The sequence below is a fragment of the Saccostrea echinata genome, unplaced genomic scaffold, assembly GCF_033153115.1.
Source record: "Saccostrea echinata isolate AGI-Se365-2 ecotype Australia unplaced genomic scaffold, CSIRO_AGI_Sech_v1 ptg000032l, whole genome shotgun sequence".
NCBI classification, from domain to species: Eukaryota; Metazoa; Mollusca; class Bivalvia; order Ostreida; family Ostreidae; genus Saccostrea; species Saccostrea echinata.
Window position 1 is genome coordinate 4,863,827 of NW_026889781.1, and position 24,897 is coordinate 4,888,723.

Consider the following 24,897-nt stretch of genomic DNA (forward strand, 5'->3'; position numbering starts at 1 on the left):
TTGAGGAAATTATTAAAGCTCAAAATGTGGACTGAAGATAAATGGACTGGTACAATAAATTGTTAGATGAACGTGTACATTTCCCTCGTTACCTTCCTTTTTTTCATGTGGTTTTCATAACAATACATTCAGTATAATATTCAAAGGCTACATGTTCTTAGTTTCAGTAGGAAAAAAAAAATACAAAATGCTTTGAATGTTCATTTATCATCCATTATGAATTACATGGAGAGTTGTTTGAATATTATAATACAAATTTTAATTTATGGACATTCTATCCTTTCTGCTAGATTTCCTTCATTCTGCACTAGCATTATGTATTTATTTTAAATAAAAAATCGAACGAGGACAGGCAGACTAGAACTTTCTCTTCAGATGCAAATGAAAAAGAAGAAATCAATCTAGTCTTCGATGAATCTCCCCCCCCCCCCCCCCCCATTTTTGTGGTCCTTTCTGATCAGGAGTGCCGTTAATCCAAATCAATACTTGTCTCCAAATAAGGGTCATTTAAGATTAGAAGGTTCATGCTATCATAGATAAAATTTTAGATAATAGTACGAGTATGTTTTATATATATATATATATATATATATATATATATATATATATATATATATATATATATATATATATATATATATATATATATATATATATATATATATATATATTATTTTACATCAAAAACATTTCTTTCAGGACATTCAATGTATTTCCAAACAATTGCTCTTATGACAATCTTTTAACAGATTTGAAACCTCTCAGAAAGTACTAATGAACATGCTAAAAAATGTCAATGCTCCAATTCATCTTTCAACTTAAATTTTCTGTATTTGCTATCTCTCTGTTACATGTGATGTATAAAAAAATCACATCAATCACAACTTTTCAAGAAATATTATGTACTGTAAACTTGGATATTTATATACATGTATATTGTTAATTACGCGAATAAGAACACATAACATTACGCGTATGGAGTGGGGGTGCATGGTGTGGGTGTTTATTTCGCGATACCAGAATTATGTTTGTTAAAATTGAATAAGATGTATAAAGGCGTCATTACACAGCTAGGGGAATATTTACGCAAAATTTGTCTTTTATCGTAAATTAATCCCACTCGTGAATTTCCACGTTCCACTCATTAGTGTGTGTTGTTTATTTCTACACAATGAAATCCAATAAATTTGAACTTAAAAAGAAAGGACAATTTGATTTTTAACAGTTTTACTAACTTGAAATACAATACAATGAAATATGTACATATGAAAATAGAATACGATGTACATGTACTACAAGATGAGAAAATGAGACTGTCAAATGAAATGCTTTTTGTCTATTCAGGACCTGGAAAGACGAAACATGAGTATATATATATTATTTTTTTCAGCAAATAATACTTTATTCCTTAAAAAATGAACTTTCGAATGTCTTATAAAGTAATTCATGTCAAGTATTTAAAATAAATAATTTAATGTTACATGTATAGGATGTCATTACAAGCTATAGATAGAAATTGCTGTCATACTCCATGAAAATCGTCTAACAATTCCCAATACAAACACGTTGTACTTACATGGGTCAAGTTCACATTTTGTATATCGTTCAAGTTCTTCTTTGCAGTCCTTTGATCCTGGCGTTTTCTCCTTGACCTTAAGAAATGACCTAACTTCTGTTTTGTAGCCACTGCCACAAGTTACGGAACAATCCGAAACTGTCATCCAATCACTATAGCTACACTGTGCTTCTAAGGAACAAAAAAAAGAACATTAAATGAAAAATGAATAAGGATACACAAAACACAAGATGAACTAATTGACAGGTGATAGACAGGAAAATGATTTATAACTTCTCTGCTATAAGGGGTCAGAGTTGTCACTGTGAATGTTTAAGAAATACAAATTTATGAATAAGCAAATCATTTCCATTTTTTTTTTCTTTTTTGATAATTATATTTTTCAAGGATTTGAAGTTATTGAAGACGTACTCTGTTTATTTTGTTCACAAAATCCACAATATTTGGCACAATTACTTATCGCCCATGAAACATACGGGGCTTTACAAGCGCTGCTTCCGTACTCATCACAGTCGGAAATGACGTCCTCACATGGCTTCCCTGGAGAAATTAGAATCATCTGTCAGATCATTTTATAATATTTCAATTTTGTTTGCAGGAAATGATACTAGACTGACGATGGAGGATTCCATAAATACATAATTTGATTTTTAAAAAAATCACAATGTAGGAGCATTTTCAAAGATAAGATTATATTTTCTTATCTGAATTTATGAAGTACATGTATATTTCAAAATTAAAACTCACGACAAAAACCGCAGTAAGCAGCACAGTTTTGATACGCCCACAGCCGGTAGGGGGCCTCACAAGCGGTGCGAGTGTACTCACGGCAATCCGGAAGTATGTCAACACAGGTGTCACAAAAACAACTGGTAGCTATTCAAAAAATAAGAAAAATAAAATAAAATTGATTATTTCTTCTTTTGAAGAAGAAAGGTAAATGCAAGGTGTTCAAAACATTTCATCTTCACTGTATACCTACAGTATATCGAAAACTCTATTCCATGTACATGAAGGACGGAAAAAAAGGAACTTAATTTCTTTATCTTAAAGAAGGTTATACATATACATGCATTTTGCAAATGCTGAAGAATGTAGTTTTGCTTTTCGTTCTTGAAAATATATGCGAAAAAACTTTGAAGTGTAGCATCATTTTCAAGTTTGCTAATAATTCAAATGGAATTAACAAATGGATAATTTTATTGAAAAGTTATGGTTATCGCAAAAAAATATGCTCCTATTTGATATTAACAGAATCAAAACACATGCAGTTAAATTGTGATAGTTTGTACTTGAGAACATCAAATGATGCTTGTTTGATCGACAACCTGCATTCATTTTTATTTCAAGCTGAAACAGAGATTAATAAATTACATCAATTTAACTAATTTTGTTCATTCTGATGAAATTGTATACACATTTCAGTTCGGGGAACACAGATCACAAGCTTGTCTGAAATTTCATGCTTAGATGTATATGAAATATGTAAATTAGGTAGGTCGGAAAGCTTGCACTGTGTTTCCCTGAACGAAAATGTCCCGTAAAATTGATTTTAAAAAATGGAACTTTTTAATATCGAAAATTGACAAATTTGTGACCCCCAGTGACCTTTGACCTGTGTAAGCTATCACTGAAAATCAATATCCATTTTGAAACAGGGGTGACAAAGGGACATAAAGATAGTACGTAGCTACATATGTGTGAACTATTGCTTAGTGTAAAGTGATCCCAAAATCAGGGGCCAATAAATGATCCGAGTCCATCTTGTCTTTCTTGGACTTAATGTATATAAGTGAATTTGCTGAAAGTTTTTGACAGCGGAGAATTCCACAGTTATCTGATAGTTAAGAACTTCAGAATGATTGAATACATATAAGCAATAGGAGGAAATTATTTCAGCCAATTGAGGATAACTTTAAAATTGTTAAACAACCAACTCTCTTTTATCAAATAGCTCATACGACTTGATTTCCCTTTTTTTTATCTCCCTATTGAAGTTTTTTTTTTTTTTTTTTTTTTTTTTTTTTTTTTTTTTTTTTTAATGAAACTTTTTAAAATGAATTCAGTGAGGAGATACAAATATAGTCATTCCGCAAAAATATATTTAAGAGAAATAATACTTACTTATACATATCAAAATAATATATGTCCATAGAGCCATGTTTCAAGTCGGGATAATTGGTGCCAGAAATGTAACTGCAATTTGCAATAAAATCCAGATTTATTTATATATAAACATGTTGGAATGACCTTCTTATCTAACTTATAAGTCAGCGACATTGTTTTATTTATAATCTATATAAACATGCTTTCCAAGGTCTTTAGGATAGGACTTCTCTGGTATTTGTCAACAGTGAATATGATATCTTATTACGCTGAGCAAGGAGAGAGGTCTATTTTTCAATAAATTGAAAAAAAAATGTAAAAATAGAATAAATAAATCAGATCAATATTCAGCATTTGTGAGTATAGTAAAAATATAGTATATAAAGAAGGGCCCCTTTGTGGTCAGCTTTCATTGATTCTCATAGGAATGGATGAGTGAGGCTTCAAGAACAAAATCAAGTATGGCTTTGAGACAGTGAAAGCGTGAAAGTAAGAATATCTGGAGTATACTGGATAAAAGAAATTCCAAGTGATGGGAATTAATGTTTTCCCCGCAAGACTCTAATTGTATTGTATTTCACGTGGTTCAGTATATTGTTCTGTGAGGTGCAAACTTTGAGTCCGTTCGCATGCAGGGATAGGGGTGGGACCTCCTCGAATCATCATATCCTTTTTAGAATTTTCATTCAGTGCGGTACAAGTAACGTTACTATACATATAAACATAATTTTCAATTGAAGCTCCAATCAGGGTAAATATCCACAACAGGAAACAATAATGCTCTCCTGGAGTTTGGCGAATATTTTTCATTTAATATTTTACTTTTTTTATTTTATTATTTAATGAAAAGATTCGGTCGTGATAGACGCACAGTGACAATAATTCTTACTTTGACAGTCGTACACGTGAGGGTGGGGGAGGGGCATATGGGATCGTACCCTTTACATCTATATACAGATATCGGGGATCTAAGGTAGCGATTCTGACCCTTTGCTGAATTAAATATCGAAGATCGAGTGACATATATAATTACAAATGCTGAACGACTGGGTAATTCTATATTTAGATATATGCAAAGCGATTTTTTTAAGTAACTTTTTTTTCATTTTATTACTTTGACGGGAATTTCAGTTACCTGATTTTGAAGGGGAAAAAAGATTTTATGTAGATTGTTTCCACCGAATAAATGTTATTTTAAGAACTGCCCAAAAATAGTAGTATACTCACAGATTATTGATAAGGAATGGAATTTAGAGAACAGAAGAGGTCGCTGGCATTTATTATAGGTTGATGTACTTTACATGCATGTATTCACGTTGTGACCAGCAGATAGCCACTTCAAGAGAAACATGTCCCTGAACTTCGGTGACTATCATCTTTTTGCTGAATCGCATCTCTCTCTCTCTCTCTCTCTCTCTCTCTCTCTCTCTCTCTCTCGGTATGATGAAACCATCTTCTTCAGCAACAGTGTGGAATATATCTTCAGTTTTCTTTAGACATAAAAGAGATTTTTTTCTGGATTTTCTTTATAGTTAGTGTATAATATTTTTGCCAAAATTTAAATTATACAAACTTATTTGAATTGTTATCATATAGACTGATTTCGGATAAGGATATGAGTGTGGAGGTATAGAAAAAAAAATGATTTTAAGGTTCCTTGGAATGTTTATTCACGACCATTATAAATTTAAAATGTTCTACCGACAAAAGTGGTGTTTGTTAATTTTCGGCCGATGAAAGGGGGGGGGGGACTTCACTTGCATCCGTTGTATGAATTCAAGAGTTAGCTGATTACATTATGTATATTTAAACATTTAATTATTACTTTGGCATATATAGAAGATTGTATACAGATGGGCTGTAGATCAAGCTAAAAGTCTGTAATTTTCTCCCCCGGAATGTACATGTCTAACCTTACCGGTTTAAATTTTCCCGGCTTAATTAGTTCTCTTCAACAATATCCGGTTTGACGTGTCGGAATTTCTAAAAGTGAAAGCTCGCCAAATGACAACCCCTTTTAAAGATAAATAAAAGAGCATTATTGTTCAGGTAAGTTATTTTGTTATACAATCTGTTAAATTTGTTTTTTTTGTTTTTTTTTCAAATATGCATTGCAGTGAATATGATGTTCTCGTTTTGTATGTTTTTTCCCGACCTGTCTGTTGTTGCCGTGTGTTACAAGAGTAGGAAAATATCTCGATTAAGCAAGTTCAACTGTCACAATATTACTCTCTTTCTCATCGGTCGCATTTTAGAAATATTAGTTTAGCCGCGTATGTAATATGTTGAGCACACTGCAAAATATGTAGGCCCTATTTCATGCCAAGTATTCTTAAAAGTTGTCTCCCTTTGGTCAGTGTAAGCAGAAACTTATCTAGTGTAAGTGACACTTTTTTTCTCACGATATCCTTTGTAAATGCTTAAAGCCTTCAAACAATTTTGTAAAGTTTTGTATCATTCCTTTAATATATATATATATATATATATATATATATATATATATATATATATATATATATATATATATATATATATATATATATATATAATAGTATCATAGAATGGGGCAACATATTACACATTAAAATAATATAACACATTTCTATATGGGGATGAACTGTTCAACATGAATTATTAATTTGATTAAGAATTATTCAATTTAGTTCCTTTTAATCAAATTTCTTTATTAATATGACATGAGGGATGAGGCAACATATAATATTGAATTAGAAAAATCATCATTTACACAGTGGTTTAACAGTGTTTTCCCTTTATTTCAAAGTAAAAGGTTAGAGATGATATCAATTGTAACAGACTTTGGGTTGAAGTTTATGACAAATCTCTATGGACCTTACAACAATCTAATTTTGATATTTTTAAATTTATATATATATATATTTTTATTTCGAAGCGGCATTTTTATCAATTGAAGCAGCCAATTTGGCCGGTAGTTGGTTCTTTTGGAAAACACAGTTTAATTTGATTTGTCAAACACTACCCAAAAGTTGGTAAGGTTAAAGAAGGAAAACAGTAACGTACACAGGTTGACCCAATGCTCATAGACCTTGCAAAGGACATAAAGTTATTTAAATGTGAAAGCTATTCATTGGCTAAAATGACTCTCATCATGCTCATAGATTACAACTGTATATTGGCCTTTAAATATGTCAATGGCAAATGTATTCAAACTGAAATTAAAAGACATTGGCCAGGCATTAGAAATTTAAGAAACATGACTATTTGAAAGGAAATAAATGTATTTGATTTTGGATCTGGTGCATTGATGAACGTTAAATCAGGATGCATTAAGCTATCAATTCAGAAAATTGTCACAGTCATGCCATTTAGTGCTAATTCTTCCATTTACTAATTGAAATGATATACTGATATTTATATTTTAACAGAAGCTGCCCAATTCATTATATCTGACTTTGTTGGACGTGTTCACAATGCACATATATGAACCTTAGCAGGGTTTGATTTTAAAACTTTAAAACAATTGTAGCCTAGCTATTAGCCCTGTTTATGAATAAGTTGCCCAGCAGCCAAGTTGAAAAAGCGATGAGGGGTACATGTAGGTGCTGGGAGAGGGTACAAGAGGCTCCTCAGAAAATTTTGAAAATGAAGATGCCAATTCCTGCATTCTGGCTGTATTTAATAAGAGCAAAACTATGTCACCAAATGAATAAAAGTCTTCATTAATGTACATGTAAATAAATTCTGTATAATAAAATTTATGATGAATATGTACAATGTACAGTGTACCATATGTATTCTGTCCAAGAAAATGAAACCCAAATTAAATATGATGTTTAAGAATTCAGTTGTGAAGAAGCTTAATTCCTCATACAAACCAGGTATTATTTTTGAAACTTACTGTCCTTCTAAATCTTTACCATTATCAAAATTATAAATTAAAATAATTATATGCAATCTCTGAAATGCAGAAATAATTTTATTGAATTAATTAAATAGTTATTCAACTTTAAGTATGTATATAATTTTTAGGGGCCTATATTCATGTTATTGTGGTGTCTTTTTTTCTATATGTATATCATTATCTAAAAGTAAATCTTGATAATAACCAGTCAAGGGCATCATGGAAACAAGTTATTTTTAAAATAATTTGCTTAAGTTATTGAATGTCATTATTTTGGGTTATCTTTCCCTGATTATGCTTTTCTTCAGTAACTTATCCCAGTTATTGATACTTTACTATTCATTATTGTAAACCTACTGGTATCTGAAAAGCTTTATTCATGCTGTACTTGAGTTATTAAGTAGATGGAAAAGGTTCATGACAGTAAAAGTAATCTATCTTTAAGAATTAACAAGTTGAAATTCAACAGATCATAACTCATTTCAGTTATTTCAACCTTAACCAACCTCACTTTAGAACTCTTGCACAAAAATCTACAACTTTGCACAAAAATTGTAAGACAGAGAGATTGTTCAATAATATCCAAGAATTTTAGGAAAATTAGTCTCACTGTTGGCAAAATTGGCAGAAGTTGTGTAATTGACCTCTGAAATGTTCATGAAATGGAATTATTTTTCCCTGAAAATATCATGATATTTTGATAAATATCATCATATCTGCTCAGGAGATATGAAGTCTGTTGAGTCTATTAAAAGAAGTACAAATATTTACAACTTTCTCAGCCTTACATCATCTTAAATCAGCAGCAAACTCAAAATATTGATGTTTTTTGGCAAAATTGATAGGCATTCTACATTTTAAGAATTAACTCAAATGACTTATTTCTTTGTTTAGTAATAAATAAGTGAAGTAACCTAAAAAAGTTATTTTAAAGAATAACTTGATTCCATCATGCCCCTGACTGATAACCAAGCTCATATCCTACACCAGAGAAAACTCCCTCGAGTTTACCATGAAAAAGACACATCAACAAATGATAAAAAAAGTCTTGGAACTATACATCAATCTTGGCCATTGTCATAAAGATCACAAATTACCCTGTCAAAATTTGTCACGGGGGACCCATGGGAGTGCGAAAAAGTCCTGCCATTATTCTGTTCCCCCCAAAAAACAAAAGAAAAATCAATTTCTGATCCGATGAGAACTCAGAATATTTATGTAGATTATCTACATTAAATGCCACTGGCTAGGTACATAAGCTAGAGTGTTATTGCTGAGAACGATTATGACTCGGTGACAAAATGGAGAGATTAATTGATTTTTTTACACTGTGACAGTCAGAATGTGACAGAGCTTGGACAGACTCTATGAATGGAATCATATCATTACGTCTACTTGCTGTATCAGCTCTTGTCAATTCAGCCACGGGACAAATTTCTATGCTTTCAGTGAATCTTATTTGATTAATATATTGTCAAATTGGATTTAATTGAGGATTATTTGGTTTGCATTAGACATGCTGAAGTTCTTTAATTAAAGGAAAAGATTGTTATAAATACTTAACATCTTACAAGAGGTAGGGGTTTGCATATATGTTGCACATTGTTCATTATCTCAATATTTCATTGTATGTATAATGTTCTGATTATCAATTATGATGCAGTCCAGTTTGATTTGAATTTCTTTGTTTGATTATTGCTTGCATATGGGGATCTAAAAAAAAGTGGGGGTCAGAGGGGTCCAGGCACCCCCCTTCCTCCTTGGATTTTAAGAGTTTTTAAATATTTATGTCGCCCACGTGGCGCAGTGGTTAGAGCGTTTGCTCTAGAGTCGCGAAGTAAGAAGTTGATCCTTACATTGCGGGTTCGAATCCCACTGTGGGACATGGAGACCAGTCCTTTGGATGAGACCGTATAAACAGAGGTCCCATGTCGCAGTAGGTGCTGGCACAAAAAAGATCCCTCACTGCTCAATTGCCCTGAGTGCCGAGCATAGGTCAAAATTTGCAGCTCTCCACCGGCAAGTGGTGGCATCACCATATAAGTGAAAAATTCTCAAGAGGGACTTTAAACAATAATAAACAAACAAAACAAATTTCTGTGTAAATTTATTAACAGAAAAATGACCATGGACCCTATCCGTACCCCCTAGGAAACATGGACTTCATAATATTGTTAGGAGAGCTATGTAGCTGAAGGAATTGACTAAGGAAAGTGACTTATTAGACTGATAACATAATTATTCCAAATTTAAAAGGGAAAAAATCAATCATTTTTATGTCCTGTGATCTTGAATTTTGAAAATTTGCAAATTTTTTTTCATGAAATATGGCCACTCAAACAAATGAATTATCTTGCATGCAATTTAAAAACATTGAATTTCCATAAAGTAAACAAATTTAACTAATAATTAGAAACTGTATAAAAAATATGTGTGTATTGATTTGGTATATTGTATATACATTGAATTTTTGTTTGGCTGTCATTCATTTGGTGAAATTGATACTAACTGCCTTGATACATTACCCAAAGTCAATACAATTCAGGAGTTTAAGCATTTAAACTTCTGTTAAAAGTTAGTTTAAGTTGTACATAGCATCAAATTTGTATGGTAGGGTATGATTCTAACAGACTGAATTTAGAATTGTTGGTAGACTTCTGTGTCTTGTATTGTTCTGTATAATTATAATTATGTTGTTTTAATTTTTTCAATAATCAGACAATGATGGATTAAATTAATTTTTTTAGATGTATATGGACTTGACATATATATTAAAAAGGAGATGTAGTACATGTACTCTCTTTTTTTTTTTTATGTCATTTGAATTGTATTAAATTTTCTTTTTAATAATTTTTTTGATAAATTCCCAGTTTGATAGAGAATTTCTCATATCATATGTGACAGCCATAATTGTTTTAATGTTTTAGCACATAGTGGAAAATTAGATAACCAATTGAAAAAAAAAAAAAAAAAAAAAAACTTCAATTACATTTAATGAAATTGACAGTATTTTCCATATTGATAGATTCAGGGAGTTAAATATTATACTCTTTATCCTGAAATTCATTATTTATTCATCACAATTCAACACACGGTTCTAAATGATATAATTCCATTGGAAATCAATTATGCCAGCAATTGTCTGCATTATCAACCACTTGTGTAATCAAGTTAATTAATCACCTCACTTTGATGTAGGTCTCATTTGCATATAGGAATACAGTAATTTGCATATAATTGATGTGAAATAACAATTGTCTTTTTTTTCTTTTTTTATGAAGTTTTTAGCAAGTTGTACATTATATGGAATATGGTAAGAGGAACATGAGGAAAGAAGGGTATTTCTTTTAATCACAAATGGTTAGATGGGTTTCTTGGAAAGATATCTTGTTGCAATAAATTATTTTCTTTGTATTTGTCTTGAATTGAGGGAAAATTAAAAGCAATAGCATTAGATCTTATTTTACTTGCAAAGCTTTGTTTTTCATGACAGCTGCAGACACATTGTAATGCAATTCTTCATATGGACAAGATACACTGGAGAAAATGATAGTCTAAGAGACTTCTTTTAAAAAATCTGAAAGTAATGGGGATTTTCAAATTCCATTTAAAATTGATTTTAGAAAATGCAGTGCATAAGTGTTAATCATGATAACCAGTTTATTTCTTAGGCTATGACTTCAGTTCTTCTTTCTAAAGAAAAAACAAAAACAAAAATTAATGTCTTGATGAATTGACAATGTTTAGTGAATGCTTGGTGCATTGACAATGATTTGTGAACATTGGTGAAAGCCACAATTTCTTTACTTTAAGGTTGCAGAGACAATTGTCAATGTAAAAGTTTATGGTTCTGAATCAATAACCTGCATCAACAATGCATGTATCGTAATTGCACAAGCCAACAAATTATTTTTAATTTAAGCATCATTTTATTTCTATAAAGGAAATTGGATATGGATTGGGTAGCACATTGTATAGCTGCCTATTTAAGCCCTCTCTGAAACAATTAAGGTTCAAGGTATAACAGAAGTATAAAGTAAACAATGTGCATTATATAGTTTGAGACAGGTGTATCATGTAGCCCTGTTAGTGGTGTACTTTTTTTTGTATGAGTTCAAGAGTTTGAATCCTGGCTTGGTCTGATTTGTTAGGACTTTACAATAGGCTTGCTCTGCATTTGAATTTTTGACAGCAAAGTTTGTTTCCAAAATTTTTAGCAGCATGTGCAAAATAGAGTTTCTTTTAATAATTTTTAATGAACCTTCTGCATGAAATGCAAATCGCATCTTCTTTTGTATTGGAAATACACATCAAATGTATTTACACAACTGGATGTTAAAATTTAATATACAATATGGAGTCGCTTCCAATTGATAAAAGTATTGGCTAGACAGAGTTGATTGTTCCCTCTGAAGTATATTTTCTGTGATATATCAATGTTTTCAATGAAGTTGAACTCCAGACTCTACAGATAAGAAATGTCACTATATTTATTTCCATGTTTATGCCTGTTATTTTTATGTACTTGTTGGATTGATCGATTGATTGTATGTTGTTTTCATTCGAGAATTTATAGAGACGTCACCATATACTATTGAAGGGCTTCAAATTTAGACCTATACTCAGCACTCATGGCCATTTAGCATTGAGGGTTCTTTATCATGCTAACACCTAACATGGGACTTCGGTTTTTTAAGGTCTCATCGGAAAGTTGCATGGCTTTCACTTCTAGTGACTGTGCTGGGTGCTTGACGAAGGAACAGTCACTACCTTATGTTTGATGCAGCATGACAAACAAGAATCAAACCTGGCCTTCCATTCATGAAGCAAATGCCCTACCACTAGGCTACTGTCACCTCTTTCACTTCTTGGAAATGCCAGTGGAGTTGCTATTGCATCAGATACACATACCTATTCGTTACAAATTAAATAATCCCTATGTCTTTATGTCAAGGCTTAAAATATACATGGTCACCTATTGATTTTTTCTGTGACCATTCATAAAGTTCTGGAAAAAGAGATTAAGAATAGTCTCAATTTTAATTAAAAGGTTATACTCCACCAAGTCACCCTATCATGCCTGAACAATAGGTTTCTTTGCCAAATAATCAACATAAAAACAATAAATTAAATAAAACAAAATTCTATATTATATTTAAATGGATTTTGTTAAGTTCTGATTGAAGTCTTTTGGAGGAAAATTATCATACAATGTACGTATACATTTTAACTGAGTGGTTAATAATAACTTAATATTTTTTTCTTGCTCTTTCATTCTCTCTTACCCTAAAAATGTAAATTGTTCCAAGGTGCAGTATTTTAAGGTTCTTTGATACTCTGATAAGAGAGATGACTCTTAATGGGATAAATGTCTATTATTCCTTTATAAATTTGTTAATTTTATTAATAAATGCCTTTTTGTTCAATTTTTGCCCCGCAAGCTATGCTAAAATTGTTGCATTTTATTCATAAAATATTTTTCTTTTGGAAAATTATAAGCATTAAAGCAACATTTTATGTAGGTGAACAGAGGGATAATATTTGAATGTCAGTGCAAACACTTTCATATCAATTTGTTGTCCAGCCCTGCACCGTGTGTTAGAGAATCTTCCAGCGAATAATTCATTGATTCTGTATTACTATTAATTTTTACCACTCCCCTATGGTGTACCGTCAGCTATTTCCAGTGTTTGTAACCAATACTCCTGTGCCCTTTGGCCACCATTTATTGGTGAGGAGTTTGATTAAACCACCAACAAACTGCTACAGCATTATATACTGTATGGCCAGACACTAAGATTTGAGCCAACTTTGTTAAAGGTTTATGTATTGAACATTTATCATGTCTGTGATGTGACTTTAAATGGAAGCTGGGATTTCATTTCCTTGAGTGTAAGGTAGTATTGCCTTGAAGACCCTGAAGTGTTTTGTCTGCCAGTTTTGCCTGCTTAGAATGAATAATAATGGATCGTTAGATTGTGATAAGCTCCCTACTTGTGGAAGACTATTTTTTTTTCTTTTTTTTTTTTTTTTTTACTCTTTAAGATTTCAGATGTCAATACATTTGAAACTTAACAATTTTGGATTGCTTAATTTCAGAAAATTACATGCTCTGGGCAGCATTGGCCAACCTTTTTGTGAAAAATGATGCTGGGGAAATCATGCAGCATTCATTCTTAATTACATGTCATTAATCATGTTAATTAAGGAATACCTACAGTATTTAATTCATATTTCATATTAATTTTTTGATGAGATACAACATGTACAATATGCTTCTATATGCAATTTATTATAATTTAAAAAATATTTTATTCAAATGATGATCAATTTTTATTTTGGCTGAATCTATAACCATGTTGCTGTCAAAATTCTCAATGCTGTTATGCTAGATATATATGGTGTTGCATGCAAATTGCAATTTATTTCTGATCATGTCTGCCATACTACAGTTCATCCTGTTTCAAGATTTCTTCACAAAGAATCTTACTTTTTATTAAATGACATCATGTTTTTAAGCACAGGGATTAACAATTAAACCTTGTTATCTTAAACTCAGGGTGGGGCTGGGGAAAAAATAAAATACTGGGATATTAGAGGATTCAAGATACCAAGGTTAAATACTTATAGGAAAATTGGTTGGGAATCCAACTCACTTTAACATTTAATTTATATATACATCATATTCAAGATACCAATTTTCCAGATACCTAAGTTCATCTGAATTTAATCTTTGCATCCAAGCTACATGTTCCCAAATTACCAGGGTTGTATATTGTGGAATCACACATATTTTCTGTGGACAAATTTTTGAGATTTGAGGAATAAATAATTGTTTGGGGGGATTTGATTTTGTGGTTGTTGAAATGTTAAGTAGTAATGTATATGAAATTTTATATTGTGATGGACATGAATTCGTGGGTTTCATCATACCTCAAAAACAATGAAAACCCCCACAGAAATTAATGATATCACAGTATTTAGTAGTTAAGGCATCTCCTGGTTTTGTGCATGCTCTGGGGAGTAGGCTTCATATTTATTTTTAAAAATTGGTCATGCATATAGTTTGGCAAAAATTGTGGTTCTGATTGAAATTTGTACACAAAATTTTTCTTTCAAAAAGCAGTATCCTTGAACATGTAGTCCTAGAAGCATTTAGAAAAATATATGTCTATTGTTAAAGGCAATTAAGTTATAATTTTGTACACTTTAAATTGAAGATATATATGTATTCACATTGATCCTTGTCTTGTTGTCTTATATGCTTATAGGGCAAAGATCATATACAAATAAATGAAAGGAAAAGTTGATTCTACATTTGAGCCATTACCAAGGGCATTTTTAAAAAAATGATGATTCTTAAATTAAATGATATCCACTTAATGAAATTTGTCCATGTTGATTTTAATTTCCTCCTTTTATTTCAGACTTTGAAGTGGCCATGGAGGACATTGGTCCCCCTAATGGTTCCCCCGCCCACTCTGGTTCCCATGGCAACCTGGCTGCTGCAGCAGAATACGACTACCTCATCAAATTTTTGGCTCTAGGTATCTATAGCAATACATATTGCGACATCTTTATTGGATTTGCAATTGTCAATTTTTCCTCTTTTTGGGATTAAAATGAGATATTTTTTTTAGTATTTGCCACAGGTACTTGTGGACATTTTACTAAATAAAAATCATACCCACGATATTATAATTTTATAATACTGCGGGTTTGATTTTTTAGGAAAACGTTAATTCTGCGTTATTTTTTGGATTTTTCATATGGAATACATTGTAAATGTGTACTAGAAGAACAGTTTATGAAAAAAAGACATAAAAATATTTTTTGACCCGGGGGGGGGGGGGTTGTTGTGTTCCTGTTCACAAGTATGTGGTATTTGCCGCCATAAAGGCTTTTAAAATGGATATTAATTTTCCATAGAAGCAGATTTTGAAACCCATTGAAAATTAATGGATATTTTCTTCATGACCATATTTTGAACCCCTTTAAAATGGGTGTATTCTTTAAAACCTGATTTTGGTTGAAATCATTTGAAAATGGGTATTTTCTTCAAAAGATGACTGTTACCCCTCTTAAAATGGATGTTTTCTTCACAACCAGATTTTGAATCCATTTATATTGTATGCTGGTTTATGGATGCTTATTAGAAACAGAGAAGACTAATGAGCATGAAGCTAAAGGCCATTTGAGACCCTCTGTCACCCCACCCGCAACCTCTGATAAAAAAAGTTTAAAGATTTCATGACTTTTTGCAACATCCTCTTCTGCTTTCTCTTCATTGCTATACAAAGTAGTCTTTCACTTTAATGGAGAACACAAATGAATTTTTTTCATCATTATCCCCCCAGAACTGGTGAATATAAAGAGACTGAGATCAATAGTAAAGATTTAGCCAAGATTAACATGGACCTTTAGCACGAGACAACCAGTGTCGCAGAAAATGAATCGGAATTTACTTGCGTGGATGAAAAGAGATAACAAGCATGGCTCTAATAGAGTCGGAGAGATCTTAGGGTTAGAAAATGTATCAGAAATCTGATATATTGGAAAGAAATTGTTTGTCATCTGTGTGTGCAGTGCAAAACTGTACAAAAGTAATATGCAATGTAGTTTTCTTTGATGCCTGTTGTTTTTCTACAATTACAGGTTTAGTGTACTCAGAGGTAGACTCTATAACCTACAGTGTAAAAGCAGTTTCTCTTTAATTTAACTATCATTGCATTTGTTTTCCAATGTTTTGTGACAGACGTTAATTTAATAAAATGTAATATATGTATATGCACCAGAAAACTTCATGGATAAAGTACAGTTTTTTCCTAACTTGTGTCTGCTATTCAGTTAAAGTCAACAATTGGTTTTCAGTTATTGATTTTTCTGTGACCAGTGTGTCATAACTGAAAAGTGAGTAAAATCATCTAAATGGTAATTCAAAGGTTAATCTGATTGGCCAATTTGTCATGCAGGGACAATATTCATGTATATGATGAACATGATGAATGTCTAACAAGTATATACCTTCACTCAAATCCACATGCCAATTTCAGTTCAGTAATCTCATTATCACTTATTAGAGCTCTGCATTGATTGCAATATAGTGCCAGAGTTTCATTTTGATTCAATGTTCCCATTCTTTATAGATTATAAGCATGGAATAAGATGCTTTATCTCATAAAATCTCTACCAATATGTTTACAGGTGATTCTGGAGTAGGGAAGACAAGCTTTTTATACCAATATACAGACAGACAATTTCATGCCAAGTTTATATCCACTGTGGGGATTGATTTTCGAGAAAAAAGAGTGGTAATCCCTGCAAAACTATTTTCTATTTGCCTGTTACTTTAAATGTTGCATGAATGTCTGTATGTGTGTGTTTATGCCTGACAAGTTGAAGCATGAAACTTGCCAAAAACATTATTTTAGGGTACCAATTTAAAAGTGAAGACATGGATTCTCTTCATAAAAATATATGTTGTGCAGGAACTGAGTGATGTTTTCTTTGTATTATCTTTTTTATGATAAAAAACTGCAGATTTATATAACAGTGCTAGGTGGATACTTAATCAAAGAAATATATTGTTTAGTTGTCATTCACTGACTGATTGATTATGTGTATGACATTAGTCTCTGAAAAGCATGTGGCTCACTTGTACAGTCTTCGCCAAATCTTTTTTTCAGCACATGCCCTTTGGGCAGGTTTAACCACTTATTATGCTAGCCCGAACAAATATTTACATGCCCAGAATTTTATCAAGTAATTTTATTCTTATTTGCCTTTTCATGCCAAGGAAATGATCCGAAATCCATTTTTATCGATCTATTGTCTTGCCATTAATATTGTTTTCAACCTGTACATTTTTTATGTCTCCTTTGCAAAATAGTTCCTTGGAAGTCACGTATTATTTTCAATGTGTATACTTTTTGTGTCTCCTTTGCAAAAGAGTTCCTTGGAAATCGCGGTAGAATAAACTATCGTTAAAATTTTATTTGGTGCTCAACTTTAGATGAAAAATTAGACTTTTAAGTACATTTTATGTTATTAGTATTATTTAATTTGATAATACGGAGGCTTAGGCCTCAGAATTTACATGCCCTTCGGGCTTGTAAGTATGCAGTTTCCACATGCCCCCTTCCAATTTTACCAGGTCCCGGGCTTCGGACTCCCGGGATTTGTCGAAGACTGCTTGTAAGTATGTTTCCTAAATCATATAAATTGTTGCATAAACTTGGACATACTTATAATCATGATATTTTGATGGAAAAGGATAAAATTAGAGTAATGTTCAAGATGATGTAGACAGCTTTGATAAAAAGAACATCTTTATGATCATATATACAGTTATGCAGGCCTCAAGTATTTTTGCAAAAATAGGGTTATTTATATTATTTCTTTGTGTATTGATGTAAGAAATACCACTGCTTTATTTCAACCTTGTGTCATAAGAATGGACAAGGCTATTCCATGTAAAGTACTACTATATTCAGTCCTTGATGATTTCGTACTTGTACTACGCTGATACATATGAAAGAATTGCATGTATTAGCTCAGCTAAAACAGAACTTAAGTACTGTTACAAATATATTTAATCATTGATGATGTACAAAAAATGTAGTACATGTACTTCACTGATATGTATAACATTATTGACTCAGATGAAACAGAACTAAAGTACTGTTACAAGTATAATGTAATACATGTACGAAGCTGTTGTGACAGGATTTATAGTTTTTAGTACATCAATATCCATTTTCCTTCATTTATTTGTCAGTACATGTGGCAATCAAAAAAGACACCAAAGCATACCAGCAGGAAAAGTAGTAAAAAATGCAATGTCTGTTGTTATAAGGACAGACTGGATTATATTTCCTATATAAATAACAGATGGATGCCCATTTCAGTATAATTGTTTTTCTAAGGCAGTGCTCTCAGTTTATAAATCAATAGTTTCTTTTTTTTAAAAAGTGAATTACTGGTATTATTGATTGAAAGACTAGCAGATTTCAACGTGGATACATTTATGATTGACACATTAATTAGGAGAGTGAAAATATGCAAGTTAGCTTTAGAATATATTTCTTTTTAAGCTTTAAATGTTGTTAATGAGCTGATGTTCCAATTAAAATCAGGAGTGTTTCAAATTTTTATTTTTTCCTCTCTTCTATATTTCTCTACATCTGAGATTATAGATATGCAATGATCCTTGAAAAGTGCACTGGTAATGATAATATTCTGATATTAATATTTTTATTTCATTTAAACTACATGGAGTTTGTTTACAAATATCTTTATTTACTTTAGTCCTGAAATGAAAGGTTTCTCTCAGAGACTATTTGGATTACGATAAAAAGAAATTATTTATGTTGGCCTAACTACAAATTATGATTATGAACGAGATTCAAGCAAACATGAGTTAAGCATGTCACATTTCAAGATTAGATAGACTTTTTCCTTCTTTGATATATACAAGCCATGTATATACTCTGTGTAAATGAAAGACCTTAATGTTTTTATTTCATAAGTCTGAATTGGTTGTCAAAATGCCCCATGTTTGCCTGCAGTAAACCTGTCTAACCCAACATGCACCGGGTCTCGAATTTTGTTTCAGAATAGGTTGTCAGATTGCACAGAGGAAAGAACATGGAGAATTCATAGTAAGTTAGGGATGAAGGGGTCAGAATTCTCAATGAAATGGATTGCACAGGTGTTCTCACTGTGTAGGATTAGACAGTTTTTACTGTTATTGTAAAAAAAAAAAAAATAAATCACTGATATGTAATTTCTCATACGCATGATTCAATAAATGAAAAAATTGGAGTTGTTTTGATCATTCTCTGGTTTTTGATCAATTTATTTCCTAGCTTTTAATTAGTTCATTACACAGTGTTTTCGAGTACATTATGTAAGTAATGTTACTTCCAGTCAAACTGTAGACAGCAACAAATTATGATAAAACTAACCAAACACAATAAACTGGTATATTTGAATGATGTATGTTTCTTCCTCACAGGTGATTCAGCGGTGGGGAAAACCTGTTTTCTACATCAGTATATTGACAAAGAATTCAAACATAGCTTCGCTTCCACAGTAGGGGTGGACTTTCGGGAAAAACGACTGGTACATACATAATTGCATAATTATATCCATGTATTGATTGATGTAAACTATAGCCATAGAATTACCATTTTCTGTAAGCTATTAACCTACTGTGTCTAACTAGCTCTAACTGCAAACTTCAGCTACTAACACAGTTAATTTTGGCAGGACATTCATTTCAAGACACATTTATTCAATTCAACAAAAAGATATATTACAAACACACATGTATCTCCCCTTCCCCATTTTTCCAGGTGTTTACAATTCTGATTTTATGACAAGCAGTCTTCAAAAATGTTGTTAAGGATATGCTTTAATTTCTTTCACGTTTTTGTTTTTACGCACCATTTTGTAAATTATTTCCGTTCCTCATTTTATAGAAATCGTCACTGCTGATCACAGAAAGTTTAGCTGTATTCATTAGCTTGTTTAACTATGAAATCTTAATCCATGGTGCAAGGACTTTTGAAAATAAACACATGATTAGCTCCCTTTTTGACCTACAAACTTTTACCATCTTTATATTATAACAACCTTTGGAGAAAGTATATTTAAAAGGATGAATTATTAGTTTTTATTACTGGGTTTTGAAAACCAAAAGTATTCAAAACATTCTGTCAGATGTGCAGTGTATTTTTATCTCTTAAGATATATTGTAATTTGATAAATAGGAAATTTCATTATCTCTTAACAAGTGAAAAAAGACATTGATTGTTAGATTTTATTTCTTCTTTTCTTATTCTCAAATAATTTTTATGAGCACTTGCAAATAAACCAAACTGAAGATAAGGAAAGTGTATTGTAAATTTGTATGAGTTTTGCATGCTTTCAATGTATAGATATACTCACATTGCATGATGCAAGATATAATCGCTATCTATACAACACCAATAAAATTTAGTTTATTGCTTATTTAATATGTTGTAGCAGATTAGGCTTTTGTCTGTATACTATGTACCAATTTATATGTTACGAATGCATATTTACTATAGCTACCACTAACATGAGGTTTGAAAGAATAAAGATTACATTTTAATGTTCTTGAAGCATTTTTTTCTTTAATGTTTGTTGACTTTTAAGTAATAAAATTTCAGACTGATTAGATATTTACACTATCATGAATATATTTTTTTTCATCTCTCTCTCTTTCTGTAAATTTTAATAAAATTGTGATCACCTCTTTCCAAAGCTCGCTGTCTATATTGGAATTGATTTCTGAAATGAAACAATGATTACCCTATTTGAAGGCTTCCTTTTTCCCAGTCTTCTTAACTGTAGACTGTAACATGTATGTACTGTTCTGTAGGTGCACCGTGTACCAGGGGCAGATGGAGTTGTTGGAAGAAGCCACAGAATCCATCTACAGTTGTGGGACACTGCAGGTCAAGAGAGGTGAGGACACATTGACACAGAAGAGGGGATTAAGGATTTGATATGAAATTAGATAGAATTAGTTAGCACTGAAGAAGTGATTAAGGCTTTGAAATGAAGTTAGCACTGAGAAAGGGATTGGGGATTTGATATGAAATCAGATGGAAGTAGTAAGCACTGAAAATGGATTAGGGATTAAAAATGAAATCAGAATAAGTTAACATTGAAGAAGGGATCAGGGATTTGATTAGCACTGAAGAAGGGATTAGGGATTAGATTAGCACTGAAGAAGGGATTAGGGATTTGATTAGCACTGAAGAAGGGATTAGGGATTAGATATGAATTAAGAATAAGTTACATGTAGCACTGAAGAAGGGATTAGGGATTTGATGTGACATAAGATGGAATTAGTTAGCACTGAAAAGGGGAATAGGGATTTGATATGAAATCAGATAGAATAAATTAGCACTGAAAATGGAATTTGGACTTTGATATGTAATGGGATAGAATAAGTAAGCACTGAAAAAAAGGATTAGGAATTTGATATGAAAACTGATAAAATTTGTTAGTACTTAAGAGGGGATCAGGAACTTGATGTGAAAACTGATTAAGGGATTAGGTATTTGCTATGAAAACTGATAAAAGTAATAAGTACTGTAGAATGTATAGAAGGAATAAGGAATTTGATATGAAAACTGATAGACTTACTGTAATTGTGGATATTCATTCGTTGTGTTAATATACACTAAATATGGGATAAGAAAGATTTTGCATAAATATTCTCTTGCATCCCGACACCTTTTTATGTTTTATTCAGTTTTAACAATACATAATTCTTAATTGGAATAATCTCCATTCATAATGTGCTTAGTTTCTAATTTGTAATAATTTGTAATAAACAGCAAATGTTAAATATCCATGTTAACAGTGCTTAGCACTGAAGAAGGAATCAAGGATTCGAAAACTGATAGAATTAGATACATGTAGCTGTGAGGGTAGCAGAGAAGTTGAGAATTACGAGCTATAAAAAAGCGTGTTCATTAATTTTTATTTAATTTTTACAACTCTGATATTGCAAATGCAACATTTACAATCTGTTGATTGATTGAATTGTTAAATAAAATTTTTGCAGACAATTTTCGTATTAGCCTTTATACTAAATCTGACTACAGATTACTTTATACTTGTATACCTGAGGGCTGTGTGACTTGTCAACAGGCAATTTATATGTCTCCTAGGCACCTGATCCCACCTCGTTTACTGAGCATGAGCAATATGTTCTTTTCTTCAGGTTCCGCAGCCTTACAACAGCATTCTTCAGAGACGCAATGGGTTTTATTCTACTGTTTGACTTGACTAATGAGCAGTCGTTCCTCAACATCAGAAACTGGTTGACCCAGCTCCAGACCCATGCCTACTGTGAGAACCCAGACATCATTCTCTGTGGGAATAAAGCTGATCTAGAGGACCAGAGGAAAGTCACAGAAGAACGAGCAAGGGAGATGGCTGAGAAACATGGGTGAGAATATTGTAAAGTACTTTTATTCTGTGAAATATTTAATTTATGTTATCTATGGGGTTGCAATTTTTCCACAGAAATTTGTCCCAGCGTATTTAAAGTAAACTCAAGTCATATATTGGGGCAGTCTAAGAAATCCACATTATTTTCTACTTGCAGATTGGAAAAAAGTTGCGATTCCACAGGATTATTACTTGTGGAAAAAAATATGCTACAATATTGTCCAAAAGCTTTTCTACTTTAAATTTGGAAATTTTGCACAAAAATTACGATAATCACAATAGTAATAATGGTTCATGTATAAAATTTATGATTTTTATTTCTGTTTTGTATAAAAACAGGCTTCCATACTTTGAGACCAGTGCTGCCACAGGACAGAACGTGGCCAAGGTAGTGGAATGTCTGCTGGACATGGTCATGTTGCGTATGGAACAATGTGTAGACAAAACACAGAGACCCCATGCACAGAATGGACGACGCCTACACAAAAATGAAATGGATGAGTTCAACAGTGACTCTAAGTGTTCATGTTAATCACATTGTTATAAGGTCAGAGGTCATTTAATGAACCCTGTTTAAGGTCAGGTGCTCTTGGTCTTTGGTGATTCTCTCTGTTTGTCTTGCAGCTTCTTTGATTGTCTTGTAATTACAGTATTTTACAACTATTTTCAAAAGTCTCTTAATTATTAGCTTTTACTTTCTGATAATGAAGACAAATACCTATATCTATGTGTACTCCATTTATTTACAAGTGACATGTTATTTAATTGTGATGGAATTGCAGTTATTCATCAAAGTGGGTCAAAGTGTTACATGATGGAAGTAACTTAATGTTTGTTAAAATGTTGTTGAATGCATATTTTATCTAAGGCTGTGTCAGATATTATTAACATTTTCAATATTAAAGTATACCACAACTACTATAATAGCTAAATATTCATTGAAATTGTAAATATATTTTTGTGAAAATGGATAAAGTACAATATTTATTAAAATGCTTCATGAGAGAGATAAAATCTTTAAAGCCCCACCCCACCTTCTTTAACATATACTAGTATTTTTGTTCAATTTATGGAAGAGAAACTGTATTCTGTTTTGCATGTCTGAATTAAATGTTTTGAAATGAATTGTTATATCTGTTAAACTTTCTCTTTAAAAAAATATTTCTTTTGTACAGAGTCATTCATGAGACTAGTTTAGACAACTAATCATTAAAATTGATATAATGCTATGATTTTGTCAAGATGGAGTACCCAATTGATGCAGATGAAAGATGAAAATACAAAAAATGAATTATTGTTAGTAGTGGTGTTTATATGTTATGTTATTTCCATATAAAATATCAAGCATTATGAACATGAAAAGATTCATAATTTGATGTGTCTAAATGAAAGCTCCGTGTATTTTTTGTTCATTTACTTTGTATATTGTAATCTGCATCACAAAAGATGTTATTTTTTTTTTACATATTGAGTTTCATCTCCCTAGATTCGCTCATATAAAATTTGGCTCTATTGATAATGCATTAAAAAAAAAATAAAATATACAAATTTTAGTAAACCCTTCAGTGCAAAATGTAAATAGTAATTGCCTGTTTTACGAAAGGTATAGTTATTCAACCCAGTACCTTTCTAATTAGATAGTAAATGGACCTTAATTTTTACATATGAAAATAACTTAATCAGTTTTTCTGTTTAGAATGGATGTTTGTTCTATTATGACGATGCCTTTTTTCAAAACATAAAGTGGCTTAATACAATAATCTATTGATTAACAAAGGATAGGCAAAACTATTTATTTTAGTTCTCCTATATAAGTAGGAAAAGGTAGGGAAATTCCTTTTTTGCCACATTGCCACTGCTGTAAAATGATTAAAGTGTCCGTTTATTATGTGATTTGCACTCAAAATTTAAATTTTGTTCAAAGAAAGTAAACAAAAATATCTACTGTCAGTAGATATTTTGTTTAAGTAGGCAGGAATGGAGAGGTGCACATAATATTGATTTGGAATCATTATAAGTGTATGTTTTGGATGGAATAGTTCCCATTACAGACTATGACAATACAGAAGAAGCATTTACTTTTTAATTTACCTATATATTTCTATTTTCTCATAACTGATAAATTGAAAATTTGTTTTAAAAAAATGTGATCAGTGAATTCCATAATAATTCGTCCAGTTTTATTATATATTTTTTTTTCTTTTTTTCTTCTGATTAGAAAGACATTCTATATATACCAAGGTTGTTTTTTTAATTGAAAGATATATTAGATATTAGAAGAAAAAGTTCTGTAATATTTCTTTATAATTGAATTAAATCTTACTGTTGATATTTATTTTAC

General features: G+C 31.4%; 2 protein-coding genes across 4 annotated transcripts; one reads left to right on the forward strand and one right to left on the reverse strand.

Annotated features, from left to right (window-relative positions):
- Positions 1–1,336: 1,336 nt before the first annotated feature.
- LOC133197866 (spondin-1-like) lies at positions 1,337–4,608 on the reverse strand. Its single transcript, XM_061334050.1, has 5 exons — positions 4,572–4,608; positions 2,324–2,452; positions 1,988–2,116; positions 1,577–1,747; positions 1,337–1,347 (listed from the first exon to the last, which is right to left on the reverse strand). Exons 1-5 carry the CDS (start codon positions 4,606–4,608, stop codon positions 1,337–1,339), a joined length of 477 nt encoding a protein of 158 aa, XP_061190034.1.
- A 1,036-nt stretch (positions 4,609–5,644) lies between these two features.
- LOC133197965 (ras-related protein Rab-27A-like) lies at positions 5,645–24,897 on the forward strand. 3 transcript variants are annotated; one of them, XM_061334127.1, is made up of 6 exons: positions 5,645–5,731; positions 14,990–15,109; positions 16,767–16,873; positions 20,971–21,056; positions 22,327–22,554; positions 22,896–24,897. In XM_061334127.1, exons 2-6 carry the CDS (start codon positions 15,004–15,006, stop codon positions 23,086–23,088), a joined length of 720 nt encoding a protein of 239 aa, XP_061190111.1. In that variant the 5' UTR covers positions 5,645–5,731; positions 14,990–15,003; the 3' UTR covers positions 23,089–24,897. The 3 variants fall into 3 exon arrangements, with proteins under 3 accessions (XP_061190111.1, XP_061190110.1, XP_061190112.1); XM_061334126.1 differs by lacking the exon at positions 16,767–16,873 and adding an exon at positions 19,579–19,685; XM_061334128.1 differs by lacking the exons at positions 5,645–5,731; positions 16,767–16,873 and adding an exon at positions 19,579–19,685 and having other exon boundaries at positions 14,982–15,109; positions 22,896–24,896.

Coding starts and splice junctions, on each gene's coding strand:
- LOC133197965 (XM_061334127.1), top strand. CDS start 15,004: ATGGAGGACATTGGTCCCCCTAATGGTTCCCCCGCCCACTCTGGTTCC. Junction 21,057..22,326: donor GACACTGCAGGTCAAGAGAG/GTGAGGACACAT, acceptor TCTTTTCTTCAG/GTTCCGCAGCCTTACAACAG. Junction 22,555..22,895: donor GAGATGGCTGAGAAACATGG/GTGAGAATATTG, acceptor GTATAAAAACAG/GCTTCCATACTTTGAGACCA.
- LOC133197866 (XM_061334050.1), bottom strand. CDS start 4,608: ATGCCCCTCCCCCACCCTCACGTGTACGACTGTCAAA. Junction 2,453..4,571: donor TCACGTGTACGACTGTCAAA/GTAAGAATTATT, acceptor TTTTTTGAATAG/CTACCAGTTGTTTTTGTGAC. Junction 2,117..2,323: donor TGCTTACTGCGGTTTTTGTC/GTGAGTTTTAAT, acceptor TAATTTCTCCAG/GGAAGCCATGTGAGGACGTC.